The 14041-nt window shown below is 51.7% G+C and overlaps 1 protein-coding gene and 1 pseudogene across 1 annotated transcript in view; both read left to right on the top strand.

Moving 5' to 3' along the window:
* SLC6A17 (solute carrier family 6 member 17) overlaps positions 1–478 on the top strand; it is a 51353-nt gene extending 50875 nt beyond the window's left edge. Inside the window, exon 12 of the mRNA XM_064282427.1 lies at positions 96–478. Within this exon, the coding sequence (XP_064138497.1) occupies positions 96–464 (369 nt within the window). The 3' untranslated portion in view covers positions 465–478. The remainder of the gene's footprint in view (positions 1–95) is intronic.
* Positions 479–1789: 1311 nt separating this feature from the next.
* LOC135230780 (uncharacterized) lies at positions 1790–4182 on the top strand (annotated as a pseudogene).
* Positions 4183–14041: the final 9859 nt, after the last annotated feature.

The following is a 14041-nucleotide window of genomic DNA, read 5'->3' as shown; positions in this document are numbered from 1 at the left end:
GGAAGGCAGTGGGCAAGGACTGGAAGAGGCTATCCTGGAGGTCCTGGAGGACTGGCAGCAGCCCTCAACCCTGCGTGTCTCCCACCCACCCCCAGGCTGCTGAGCGCTACCTGTATTTCCCAAACTGGGCCATGGCCCTTCTGATCACCCTCATCGTTGTGGCGACCCTGCCCATCCCTGTGGTGTTTGTCCTGAGGCACTTCCACCTACTCTCCGATGGCTCCAACACCCTCTCTGTGTCCTACAAGAAGGGTCGCATGATGAAGGACATTTCCAACCTGGAAGAGAACGACGAGACCCGCTTCATCCTCAGCAAGATGCCCAGTGAGGCGCCCTCCCCCATGCCCACTCACCGCTCCTATCTGGGGCCAGGCAGCACGTCACCCCTGGAGACCAGCGGGAACCCCAACGGACGCTATGGGAGTGGCTACCTCCTGGCCGGCACCCCTGAGTCGGAGCTGTGACCACTGTCCCCACCCTGCCCACCACTCCCCCTACGCCCAACCTGCCCACTTGTCCTGGCCTGGCCTCTTCTACCAAGCCCAGGCCAGGCCCTCTGCCTAGGGAGAGAGGGTTTCGCCCTGCCACAGCCCCACCCAGTCCTAGACCTGAGGAGGGAGCTAGGAGCAGCTGTGCCCCCTCGGTCCAGCCCTCAACCCCTCTACCCTCTGAGATCCTCTCATCAAATTGCAGCTGTATAACAGGAACAATCAAGAAGGCCTGACTCCCTGTCAGGAAAAATTCCAAGTGGCCACTTTAGAGGTCACCCCACGCTCCCTCTCTCCCTGCAACCTGCCACCTGTAGTTCTTAGATCTTAGGGGTCCCCCTGAACTTCCAGGTGGTGGTGTGAAGAGGTGGGTGGGTGTCTATGGCTCAGTCTGCCATGGAAGCAGGCCTCCCCACCCTGCCCAGCCCAGACAGGCTGCTCCTGGGTTTGAGAGTCTGCCTGATGTAAGGCTGGGTGGGAACAGGAGTGCCAGGACTCAGGCTCAGCCTTGCGACAGCATTCTGCAGAAGCCCCAAGGCTCTGTTCTATGAGGCAGGACGCTGCCCTCTGGCCTGTGCACAAGCCTTGGCAGCAGCAAGGGTGAGGGGGCTCCTCAACTCTGGGCTCCAGGTTGGTATCTTTGGGTGTCCTTTGCCTGAGCCTGGGGTGGGTGGGATGTGTTCCCGCAATGACTGGCCCAGCACCTTCCCCACCTCCATTAGAGCTTAACTGTCTCCCTGCCCCTCCTCCCCCAGCCAGCCTGAAGCCCAGGTTGATGGCCTCTGCCTCTTCACCCAGGAGAGAAGGGGACAGTGCAAGGAGAGGTTTCCAGAGCAAAATTAGAAGGTTCACAGCACAGTTTTGATGGTTTGGAGCACAATTGTGAAGCACACTCCCTCTCTCCTCACCTGGGGCTGGATTTTCTCTCTAATGGCAGCTTCTCCCCTGGATCAGAGCTTCCTGGAGTTCAGGGGCTCACACCCAGGAAGCCTCATGCCTGAGGAGAGACAGGTAACTTCACTGCCTCTTTGGGCCACCACCCCGTCTCCCTGTTGCACAAGCACAGCCACCCAGTATGCATTCATTGTGTAGACACTTTGGAAACGTTGCCCAAGCCTCCCCGTAGGCAGCACTATGGACGCTGGAGGCTGCTGAGGGGAAGGGCAGAGCCTCTGTCTTGAGGGTACCCCCAGGAGAGTGCGGGCCAATGGCAGCATCCGCACCTACCCTCATCTACAGGGCCTCCACGGACGGAGCGACTACCCTCGGATTTGCAGGCTGGGAGGATTCAGACCTGACGGATGGATGGATGGATGGATGGATGGATGGATGGATGGATGGGTGGGTGGGTGGGTGGGTGGGTGGATGGATGGATGGATGGATGGATGGATGGATGGATGGATGGAAGGAAGGAAGGAAGGATGAATGGGTGGGTAGATGGGTGGAAAGGTAAATGGAAGGATGGAGGGGTAGATGGATGGGTGGGTGGGAGGAAGGGTGGAAAGAAGGAAGAAAGGAAGGAAAAAAATTGGAAGATTCGTTGGGACAGTAAGCCTCCATCTTTGAGAGCTGTGGTTGGCAGGGTAGGAGCAGGCCACAAGGAGCAGACCCACCTTCATGGAGGGTCCCAAGTTACTCTTGCCTGTGGCTATAACTGCTCTCAGCTCTGGGAAGGACAGACTAGGCCCAGGGTTCCCTATTCTCCCTTTGGTCCCATAATTCCCCCTTGCCCAGCTTCTCTTCTACCTACCCCCACCACCAACTCCCTTACTCACCCCTCCCCCACTTCTCCCCCTTTCATCCCAAGGGGAGAGGAAGGCCCACATCTCCCCAGAAAGATGAGATTTGGGGCACAACGTCCCGCCATAGGCCGCCTCACCTGACAACACCTCCTACCTGGCCCCATGCCTAAACCCAAGCAGAATTAGCAACAGGAAAAGTGAGGCCCCAGGAGAGACACCCTACTATATATACTCTTCTATATATTCTATTTCTATTGTATATTCAATCTGTACATGTGGGTGTAAATGCTGTTAAATGACAAACCCAATATTATACCGTGGCTGGTGGACTATTTTCATCCTCAGTGCTGTACAGATCTATTTTCATTGTATATTTGATATATTTTTAATTTTGTAGCGTGTGTCTGGGCCAGCCTGCGGGAAGAGGGGCTAAGCTTGGGCTTCTCGCTTGGTTTCCGTGGGCTTAGTAGTGCTCGTTGCCTTTTGCTGTCCGCTGGCCCTGTTCCGGCTATGTGTCGTGTTAGTTGTGGGGCCCAGAGCTCGTTGTGTGCATGTGTATATGTGTGACGTGTGCATCCATGGGTGTGGGTGTGTGTTGGGTGCTGATTTGTGATTCCCAGTGTTCACCACGTTCCTGAAGCCCACACTGCCCTCATCTGCCTCCTTCTCCTCCTCTCAGCTCTAGCACGCTGGGCCTCAGGGTGGGGCCTGCAGAAAGCCTGAGTGTGATTCTTCCTGGCAGCTCGTTGCCTTCATACCACTGGGCTTGCCGGCAACAGGGACAGAGGGGCCTCGGGGGAAAAAAAATCCCCCGAATTTATTTCTCCATCAGCCTCTTGCTGTTCCCACTGGAATCACATGCTCTTTACCTGGGGGAAAAGCACGGGTGACAGGGCCTCTGTCCCTGCATTTGTCCTTGAGACAATCCTGACAGTGTTCAGAAGAGAACAGCTGGCCCTTTCACTGTGCTTCAGACACACCTCTGCTCACTCCACTGGAGCTGGGGAGCCCACAGTGGGGCGAGGCCAGAGGGGTTTAGGGGCAGGTGGCCCCCCTGACGAGGGAAGATCCAGCCCCAGAATCTCTGGAGGAACAGAAGGTGGCCAGAGAGGGGCAAGCCCCCAAATCCCTGCACAGGGTCCATCCGCTCAGGCTTTCGTGCTGTGGATGAAGCACTCACCAGAGGACACAGTGAAGTGCCCTCTGAAGCTGGGCTTCCTGGAGGTGGGGGCAGGCCGGGGCCCCTCTGAAGGAGTCCCCTTTATCCCGCCCTCTGGCCCCAATCACCAGCTTCTTGCTCAGGGAGCATTCTTCCCTCTCTACTGAGGCAATGTGAAGCCGAGGCCCACATGGGGGTGGGAGGGTAGACAGGTGGGCTGCACACATCGATGCCAAGTCACAATGGCTTCTATCCTCCAGCAATAACTTTGTCAGGGCTGCTGCTGCTTTTACCAGAAGAAGCCCCCTGAGCCAGCTGCCATAAGCAGTGAGACTGGAGGCCAGAAGCTGCACGGCCCCGGGCCCCGTACAGGCCTGCAGTATTACAGAGCGTGAGGCTGCCCTTCCTCACAGGCGTACCCTCCCCCGCCACAGTACACCCCACTGTGGAAGAGAGGCTGACAGGTTGGAATGCACCCCAACTTCCTGAGCATCCCTGGGTCCTTCCACCAGGCCCTGAAATGTGGGGTCTGCTGCTTCTTCACTGGGGCCTAATGACAGGCTGGGGAGGGGGATTCAGCGTCTCTACCAATCCAAAGCGCTGCTTTGTACAGACCCAAGCGCACTCACCAGGCAGTTACTTCCAGTTCTGGCACAAGTTCAGACCCATTCAAGTCCATGTGTCCCATGGCTGGTCAGTCCTGGGCCAGGACCGCCCAGCCCAAGGGAGGGGACATGGAATTGTCATCCCTCAGCACCCCTCCTTCTCTATTGATGTACAATAAAGTGTCTGTTCTTACCAAACTCCCATTGCCTTTCTTACCTGCCCCTGGGATCCAAGAAAGGAAATGAGGGAAGCCCAGGATCCTGAGGGAAGTTTTGGGGTAAAAGGTTAGAATGGAGTGGGCTAGACAGGGTGGTGTGTGGGAGTTGTGGGTGTTGGTTGGATGGGTGAAGAGTTGGGGGAAAGCAGGAAGGGGACAAGTATATGTTTTCTTAGGAGTTCCAGGTATCAGCAATACACGTGAGGCACTGGTAGTTCAGTGGTGGAATTCTTGCCTTGCATGCGGGAGATCCAGGTTCAATTCTCAGCCAATGTACCTCATGTGGAGGCTGATGTAGCTGGCTGTCAGTAGAGGCTTGTGTGCTGCTATGATGCTGAACAGGTTTCAGCAGAGCTTCCAGACTAAGACAGACTGGGAAGAAAGACCTGGTGATTTACTTCTGAAAATTAACCAATGAAAACCCTATGGATCACAATGGTCAAATCCCCAGCCCATCACAGGAATGGCCCAGGACCAAGCAGTGTTTCCTTCCATTGTGTGTGGGGTTGCCACGAGTTGGGCGCCAACTCCATGGCAGCTAACAGGAAAATGCACACCCTTGTGTTGAACTTTATTAGGTTCCAAAAAACCAAAAACAAACCCATTACCGTTGAGTTGATTCCGACTCACAGCAACCCTGTAAGACAGAGTAGAACTGCCCCATAGAGCTTCCAAGGAGCGCCTGGTGGATTCAAACTGGGGACCTTTCGGTTAGCAGCCATAGCTCTTCACCACTTTGCTGCCAGGGTTCCCATTCGGTTCTAAGTACTTGGTACTTGGATTTGGGTCCTTCTGAATGCTTGGTGTCCCTGGGTGGTCCAAACAGTTGATGCTAGGCTGCTAGCCAAAAGTTGAAGGCTCCAGTCCACCCAGAAGTGCCTAGGAAGAATGGCCTGGTGATACTTCCAAAAAATCAGCCATTTAAAGCGCAGGTCAACTCTGAAACATGGGACCACCATGAGCAGTGGCATCGCTAGAGGGGCGTGGGGGTGCCAACACTACCCCTGACACCGTCAGAAGGGGTGACACCAAAACGACCCCCAGGGTCCACAGTAGTGGTGGTGGGCAGTGCCAGGGAGGGGCCACCAAGGCAGTGGCATCACTAGGGTTGGTGTAACTCGTCACCCAGTGTGGTCACTCGTCACTCTCCCCCCACCCTGTTACCTGTCAGTCAGGGTATGCGAGCCCAGGCGGCAACCCCGCCACTGGGCCAAGAGGAAGAGGGGAGGAGCTGTGGGGACCCGCGGGAGGCGGGGTCTGGAGGGCCAGGCCGCGTGGCAGGGTGCTTGGCCGGGTGCGGGCCTCTCCACCTTCCCGGAGGGGTTCACGGGCTGACCCCCGGCTCCAGGCGGGTGGGGTGGGACACCACGAGTTACTGCACTGGGTGACACCAATCCTAGTGAGTGCCGCCACTGACCGTGAGTCCAAATCTACTTGGTGCAACTAGATACTGAATGCAGCCCTCTGAAGAACAGCACCTCAAAGAGCACAGGTATTGGAAGGGGCAAGAAGGTTGGCTCTCGGAAGTGGTCTCAGCCCCATTCCACCCCACTCCAATCTTGAATGGTGCTGTTCAGTCTTCAACACACACAGCTAAGGTCTCCTCAAAGGAACCTTCCATTTTCTTCTCCCGCCATAGAGCGGAAAGTGTTGTTCCAGGAATAGCCACCAGATGGCAGGAAACCTTTGTCTCCAGATCTTAGTGGTCTCACCCTCTCCCCCTCCATCACTTGTTCCTTTGTGGGTTAGTTTATTCATTGAACAAACATTAAGTACTCACCATGGACAGGCTCCATGCAAGCTATGGATACACAAAAATAGGTAAATCAGTCTCTGCTGCCCTGAGTTTGGCAGAAAACCCACCCTCTGACACCAAATCTTCCCCAAATCTCTCTTCAATGGGCATGTCCCCAAGCTAGAAATTCAATCCTCTGGTTGAAGGTAGTGTTTCATGCCAACCCTCCTGCCAGAAGGGGCACATAGGCCTGTCAGAAGGCAGCATAGCAAGGGGATGGGTGCAAGGGAGCTCTGCAGTCAGACTTCCAAGTTCAGATGCCAGCTTCTCCTCGTGCTTCCTGGGAGACCTTGAGAAATTTACTAAATCTCTCTCAGCTTAAATTTCCTAGTCTATGAGATAGGGATAATTAATGGATTGAATGAGACAATGCATGTTGCTCCAGCTATCTGTTGCTATGTAGCAAGTTACCCCAAAACTTAGTGGTTTAAACACCCGTTTTATTATATCTCACGGTTTTATGGGTGAGGAATTCAGGCAGGGCTTGTCTGAGCAACTCTTCCATGGCAACTGAGGTTACTCAGTGGCAGTTAACTGGCAGACGAGCTGGTCTGGAGGGCCCAAGACAGCTTCATTTACATTTACTCAAATGTCTGGTAGGTCGGTGAATGGCGGGAAGGCTGGGCTCAAGTGTGTCTACAACTGGCCTCTCCAGCACAGGTAATCTGGGTGGCCAAGACTTCTTCCATGACAGCTCAGGGTGCCCAGAGAGAATGTTCCAGGAGACAGGAGGTGGAAGCTGCTGGTTTCTAAAGACCTGGGCCTAGAAAATGAGACAGTCACTTCTACCACATTCTCTGGGTCACAGCGCTCGCCCAGAATTTAGGGGAGTGTGCACAGACCCCACTTGGCCATGGAAGGGGTGTCACAGATTTTGTGGCTGCACATGTAACGGGCCTGTCCCAGAGTCCTGGGGATCTTCATTGTCAGCCATATGCACCCAAGTAGGAACTGCTTTCTCCTGAGGCGATATCCAGCTCAGAGACACAGAATTGGGACATAGCACAGGTAAGTTCTGGTGGGGAGGTGAGGGGCTAGTTTTGGGCCCAGGGTGCAGAAGCAGCCAGGGAGGGAGAAGAGAAGGGTTGGTGGGAGGACATGAGAGACAGCTTCTTCTGCCTCGTGTTTGCCCAGGGACAGATGGCATAAGATAGGTTTGAGTCAGGGCTCTGTCACCAACTGTGTGACCTTGGGCAAGGCACTTAACTCTCTGAAGCTCCATTTTCTGATCTGTAAATGGGGAGTGGCAATAAATATCTTCCCTGCAGAGGGAAGATTGTATTCCATCCTGGATACAATAGGTGCTCATTGACTATTAGATTCCTTCTTTCTTGCAACCCTGGGTGAGTGAGCCCATGGGGACTGCTTTATACTGGAGGCCCCATCACTTGTGCAATGAGCCAGGCTCCCAGAGGTATTAAAAAAGGATGGTTTTGACCTACACCCCAAAGAAACCAAGGAAGGAGAGCAGAGAAGGCACCATTTCTAGGAAAAGGGATACCCAGGGTAGTCCTGCACACTGTCGTGTTCCCTCCATTAAACGCCCACAGCTAGACACACACCCTTATCCGGCTCCAGTTGTAGAGCTTTCGTCAGCACTGAAGGACTCCACAGACTGCAGGGAAGTGGTGGTTTAAAAAAAGCCCCCAAATTCTTTAACACCTCTCCTAGCAAGAAGAGGAGTCTATACCCTCCCCTGAATCTGGGTCAGCAAATACCTCCTTCCACAAATAGTGTATGGTAGAAGTGAAGCTACATGACTTCCGTGGCTAAATTAGAAAAGGCCACGCCACTTCCAGCTAGTATTCTTGGGATACTCCTTCTCAATATCCACATAAGATCTGTGGCATGTAAGAAGCCTAGCTACCTTGAATCTGCTGTGCTGGGGAGGCTGTGTTCGGTTGGAGCTTCAGCTGGCCTCCCAGCCGACAGCCAGCATCAACTGGCAGCCATATGACTGCGCCATCTTGAATGTTCAGCTCAGCAGAGCTTCAGATGGCTACAGCTGCAGCTGACATCTGACTGGAGCTGCATGAGAAAGATCCTAAATAAGAACTGTCCAACCAAGCCCTTCCTTACTTCCTGACCCACAAAATCATGAGCAAAATAAAATGGTTGTATTTACACCACTAAATTTTGGGGGTCATTTGTTTTACAGTGATAGTAGCCAGAACATGAACCTCAGAGATTATCTGGTCCAATCTCCTCATATAACAATTGAGGAATATGAGGCCTAAAGCGGGGAAGAGACCTACTCAGAATTCCCATAACCTGGCAGTGGGAAAATTTGGGCCAAAGCTTGTTTTTTTACTCCCGATCCAGTGTTCCCTCTACTACACAGCAAGGTACTGACGGGACGTCTCCAACCCTCATCCCACTCACCTCAGTAATTCCACGCATCAAGTATGAGTTCAGTCTCCTGTGTGGCTAGAATTGTGCTGAGCACTAGGAATATGCAAAGAAGGATCAGACGGGTCCCTCCCTTGCAGAGGGACTCACAATCTGACTCAAACATCCCACTCTCTGGCGACCCACTGGGTGCCAGGCACACTGCTCTACTTACATTGTCTTAGGTAAGAAGGCTAGGAGATGGGGAGAAGATTCTGTCACTCAACAACAAGAAAACCATTACTAAGATTACTCCGTGCCAGGCACAGTGCCAGTTGCTAAGCAAAAAGACTTAGTGAAGGTCTGCCCTCTGGCTCCCTGTCAGAACTGGCTGGGTCTCTCCATTCTGCCCAGGGCAGGCCCAGGCAGAGAAGGATCTCTGGGCTTCATGAGCATCCAAGATGGTCCAGAGTTTGGTCTGCCTCTCCAGACAGCTGCTTACCCTTTCCCCAGGACTTTGCTGGAGGGAACCGGGCTCATCAGGACTAATTAACTACACACTCTAATGAAATGAACCAGTTTCTCTGGAATTTAGCCCAGGTGGAAGGAATCTGTACTTTTCTAGATGGAGAAATACTGAGTGCCAAGGAGTCTTGCCAGCTGGGCCCTGAGTACCATGTGGGATGAATGGGAGGGACAGGCGCTCTGGACCCAAGCTGGTTCCCCAGCCCAGCAGCCTTGACAGAGAAGGACTCTAGCCTGTGGTTGCTCCCATGAGGAGGCCACTTGGGTCCCCACATTATTACCTGCCCTTGGCCAACCCCATCCCAACTCAGTCTCCCACAGTTCACCGCTGCTCTAGGGAGCGGCTTGAAACCCCTCAAAGGGAGTGGACCTGTGAGCTGGCACCCAGGTCCCTTCTGGCCCTATGACTTCAAGTCCATGATTTATGAGACCCTGAGCCCTGACTTGGCCCGAGCTATGGTTTATACCCTTCTGGTTCCTTCCCTCTAAGAGCTGGGCCATCAGAGGCTGTTTTGGAGCTGTCCAGAACTCCACATACACTTTCACTGGGATTTTCACAGCAACCCAACCTTGCTTACAACTGTGGGCAGAGCCATTTTAGCTGACCTCCACTAGGCCGGATCTTCACCGGCTGTCCTCTAAGGCTGAGCCCTCCCCATATCCCTCCAAGGAAGGCTATCAGCATTTGATTTGGGACCTGCAAGTCTCTGCAGGCTGCCTGGGGGTGAGGGTGGGGTGGAGGAAGGCAGGATAAAATGAGCTGATAAGCAAACTGGAGGCTTCCAGCTTTATCTCATCCTCCCTCCTCTCTGCCCTCCATGAAGAGAAAGGCACCATCACCCTCCATCCAAAGATGATGTCTGATAAAGCAATTCAATTTACAAGGCTGGGAGGGAGCAGGGTATGCTGGGAAAGGATGTCAGCTCCTTGGCCTGGACCTGGCGGGAGTTGGAATGGCAAAAGCAGACCTGAGTATCAGTGGGGATGGGACCTTGCCTTGGCAGCCATGGGGGCCTGCTCCCAGGCCTGGAGCCCCACAAAACAAGTCGGGCCCAAGGTAGGAAGGCAGAGAGGAGGTTAGATGGCTCCAGCAGATTAGATGGCTCCAGCTACTCCATTCTGGTTGTACTTCTTCTAAGACAATAAAGCTGAGCCCCACACAAAGCCCCTGGTGGAGGAAGGAGGGAGGTAAATGGCTTTGATTGAAGACTCTTGAGCATCTCACTGGCAGGGTCAGCCTCAGTTCTCGGTTCTCAAGAGCCAGTCCCTGGGTGGTGCAGATGGTTGGTGCTTAACTACTAGCCTAAGTCCGGCAGTACCACAGAAGAAAGGCCTGGTGATCTGCTTCTGTAAAGTTTACAGCCAAGTAAGCTCCATGGAACAGCTCTACTCCATCACACTTGAGGTTGCCATGAATCAGAATCTACTCAGAACCTTTTTTTTTTTTTTAAGGAAATACTACTGTCATAGATTGAATTGTGTCCCCCCAAAATATGTGTCAACTTGGTTAGGCCAGAATTCTGAGTATTGTGTGGTTGTCCTCCATTTTGAGATCTGATATAATTTTCCTATGTGTTGTAAATCCTAATCTCTGCCTGGGGTTAATAAGGCAAGATTGTTGTTGTTGTTAGGCGCCATCGAGTCAGTTCCGACTCATAGCGACCCTATGCACAACAGAACGATACACTGCCTGGTCCTGCGCCATCCTTACAGTCCTTGTTATGCTTGTTGCAGCCACTGTGTCAATCCACCTCGTTGAGTGTCTTCCTCTTTTCTGCTGACCCTGTACCTTGCCAAGCATGATGTCCTTCTCCAGGGACTGATCCCGCCTGACAACACGTCCAAAGTATGTAAGACGCAGTCTCGCCATTCTTGCTTCTAAGGAGCATTCTGGTTGTACTTCTAGGACAGATTTGTTCGTTCTTTTGGCAGTCCATGGTATATTCAATATTCTTCACCAACACCACAATTCAAAGGCATCAGTTCTTCTTTGGTCTTCCTTAGAAACAATGCCAGAGATCGAATGATAGAATTTTTCAAGACCAACGACTTCTTCATTGCAAATATCTTCTTTCACCAACATAAACGGCGACTAAACACATGGACCTTGCCAGATGGAACACACAGAAATCAAATTGACTACATCTGTGGAAAGAGACGATGGAAAAGCTCAATATCATCAGTCAGAACAAGGCCAGGGGCCGACTATGGAACAGACCATCAATTGCTCATATGCAAGTTCAAGCTGAAACTGAAGAAAATCAGAGCAAGTCCACGAGAGCCAAAATATGACCTTGAGTATATCCCACCTGAATTTAGAGACCATCTGAAGAATAGATTTGATGCATTGAACACTAGTGACCGAAGACCAGATGAGTTGTGAAAGGACGTCAAGGACATCATACATGAAGAAAGCAAGAGGTCATTGAAAAGACAGGAAAGAAAGAAAAGACCAAGATGGATGTCAGAGGAGACTCTGAAACTTGCTCGCTCTCGTCGAGCAGCTAAAGCGAAAGGAAGAATTGATGAAGTAAAATAACGGAACAGAAGATTTCAAAGGGCGTCTCAAGAAGACAAAGTATTATAATGACATGTGCAAAGAGCTGGAGATGAAAAACCAAAAGGGAAGGCAAGATTAGGCTTTGTTAAAGAAAACTAGGGTGAGATGCAACACCCTTGCTGAGGTCACAGCCCTGATCCACAAGAGGTAAAAGGAGAGAGAAGCAAGCAGAGAGATGGGGACTTTATCCAAAACCAAACCAAACCCACTGCCGTCGAGTTGATTCCGACTCATAGTGACCCTATAGGACAGAGTAGAACTGCCTGATAGAGTTTCCAAGGAGTACCTGGCAGATTCGAACTGCCGACCTCTTGGTTAGCAGCTGTAGCACTTAACCACTATGCCACCAAGGTTTCTGGGCACTTGATGCCACCAAGAAAAAAGAGTCAGGAGCAGAATGCGTCCATTGGACCCAGGATCCCTGCACTGAGAAGCTCCAACACTATGGGAATGATAGGGACCTTGATGATTAGGCCCTTCCCCAGAGCTGACAGACAGAGAAAGCTTTCCCCTGGAGCTGGTACCCTGAATTCAAACTTCTAGTCCCCTAAACTGTGAGAGGATAAATTTCTCTTTGTAAAAGCCATCTACTTATGGTATTTCAGCTATAACAGCACTAGACAGCTAAGACAGCTACCCACTACCCGACCATCTATTGTACTATGCTTCTTGTTGTATTGCTATGATGCTAGAAGCTATGTCACTGGTATTTCAGATATCACTAGTCTCACCCGTGGTAGGCAGGACTCTTTCAGCAGAGTCTCCAGACTAACATGGACTAGGAAGAAAGGTCTGGTGACCCACTTTAGAAAACTAGCCAGTGAAAATTTGTTGGGTCACAACAGAATATTGTCTGAAATAGTGCTGAAAGATAAGCCCTCTAGGTTGGAAGGCACTCAAAATACAGAGTGCTCACAACAATGGATTGAAGCATATGTGAAGATGGTACAGGACTAGACAACATTTTGTTCTGTTGTACATGATGTCACCATAAGTTGGAGTGGACTCGACAGCCACTAACAACAATAACAGAAAGGCTACAAGTGCTTGACGGCCCCCATCTGTCACTCTGGGATCAAACATTGCCCTCTCTTCCTATTCTATTGCCGGGGAGAAAACCCACCATGGCTGACATCTTCATGTGAACTGGCTCCTAGACAGATGCTCTTCCCTGACAGCCAGAAGAAACCAGGGTACCTCGAGGTAGAAACCCGTTGCCATCGAGTCGATTCCGACTCATTGCAACCCTATAGGACAGAGTAGAGCTGCCGTATATAGTTTCCAAGGAGCGCCTGGTGGATTCAAACTGCTGACCTTTGGGTTAACAGCTGTAGCCCTTAAGCACTACGCCACCAGGGTTTCCACGAGGTAGAAGGTGGAGAAAAGATGATAATGGGAACAAGAAGATTGGCGAATTAGGAATTTCCAACTGTGGCTGCTTCATGGTCTTGCTTAAGCCTATCCGTTATCAAGGTCTTAGAGGAATGAAGAACAGGCAGAGTCCCAAGATGGGAGCATTAGGCTGGGGGAGATACCTGAGGTCCTAGAATTAATAGGAAGCCCAGAATTGGTGCCACCCCAGGCCAAAACCAGGCTTAAAAAAATAAATAACCGGTTGCTGTCAAGCCGATTTCAACTCATGGCAATCCCATATGTGCCAGAGTAGAACTGGGTTCCATAGGGTTTTCAGTGGCTGATTTTTCAGAAGTAGATCACCAGGCTTTTCTTCTGAGGTACCTCTGGGTGGACTTGAACCTCTTTCCGGTTAGCAGACAGGAGTATTAACTGTTTGTACCACCAAGGGGCTCCTAGACCAGACTTACTAGTCCCTTTTTCTCTCCACTATCACAGCCCTGGTGGCGTAGTGGTTAAGCATTCAGCTGCTAACCAAAAGACTGGCAGTTCGAATCCACCGGCTGTTCCTTGGAAACCCTATGGGGCAGTTCTACTCTGTCCTACAGGGTTGCTATGAGTCAGAATCAACTCAATGGCATCGGGCTTTTAATCACAGCCAGAAGTCCAGAGGTGGTGCAGACTCTTAAGTGCTTAACTGCTAACTGAAAGGCTGGCAGTTAGAACCCACTCGGAGGCACCTCAGAAGAAAGGCCTGGCGATCTGTTTCCTAAAGGTCATAGCCTTGAAAACCCTGTGGAGTGCAGTTCTACTGTGCAACACATGAGGCTGCCATGAGTTGGAATCCACTGATGGCAACTGGTTTACTTCTGTTTTTTGGTCATCGCAGCCCTGGTGGAGCAGTGGTTAACTGCTTAGCTGCTAACCAAAAGTTGGCAGTTCAAACCCACCAGCCGCTTCGTGGGAGAAACATGTGGCAATCTGCTTCTGTAAGGATTACAGACTTGGAAACTGTATGGGGGCAGTTCTACTTTGCCCTATAGGGTCACTATGAGTCAGAATAGACTTGACAGCAACTGTATTTATTTGGGGTTTTTTGAACTGAGGGGGCGGGCCAGAACCAGGGTCTCCTAAAGCCACCAGGGGGCAGCACCCACCCATCCACAGTGGCTGTCATAAAGCAGGCTGGGCAGGGGGCTCTCTTTCGTGGGTTCTGTGCTTTGGGGGAGTATCATGACCTCAGGCACAGAGAACTAATGGAGACAAGC

This window comes from Loxodonta africana, chromosome 3, assembly GCF_030014295.1.
Source record: "Loxodonta africana isolate mLoxAfr1 chromosome 3, mLoxAfr1.hap2, whole genome shotgun sequence".
Taxonomy (NCBI): Eukaryota; Metazoa; Chordata; class Mammalia; order Proboscidea; family Elephantidae; genus Loxodonta; species Loxodonta africana.
The sequence above is the reverse complement of the archived record's forward strand: the minus strand, read 5'-3'. Positions and strand labels throughout refer to the sequence as shown.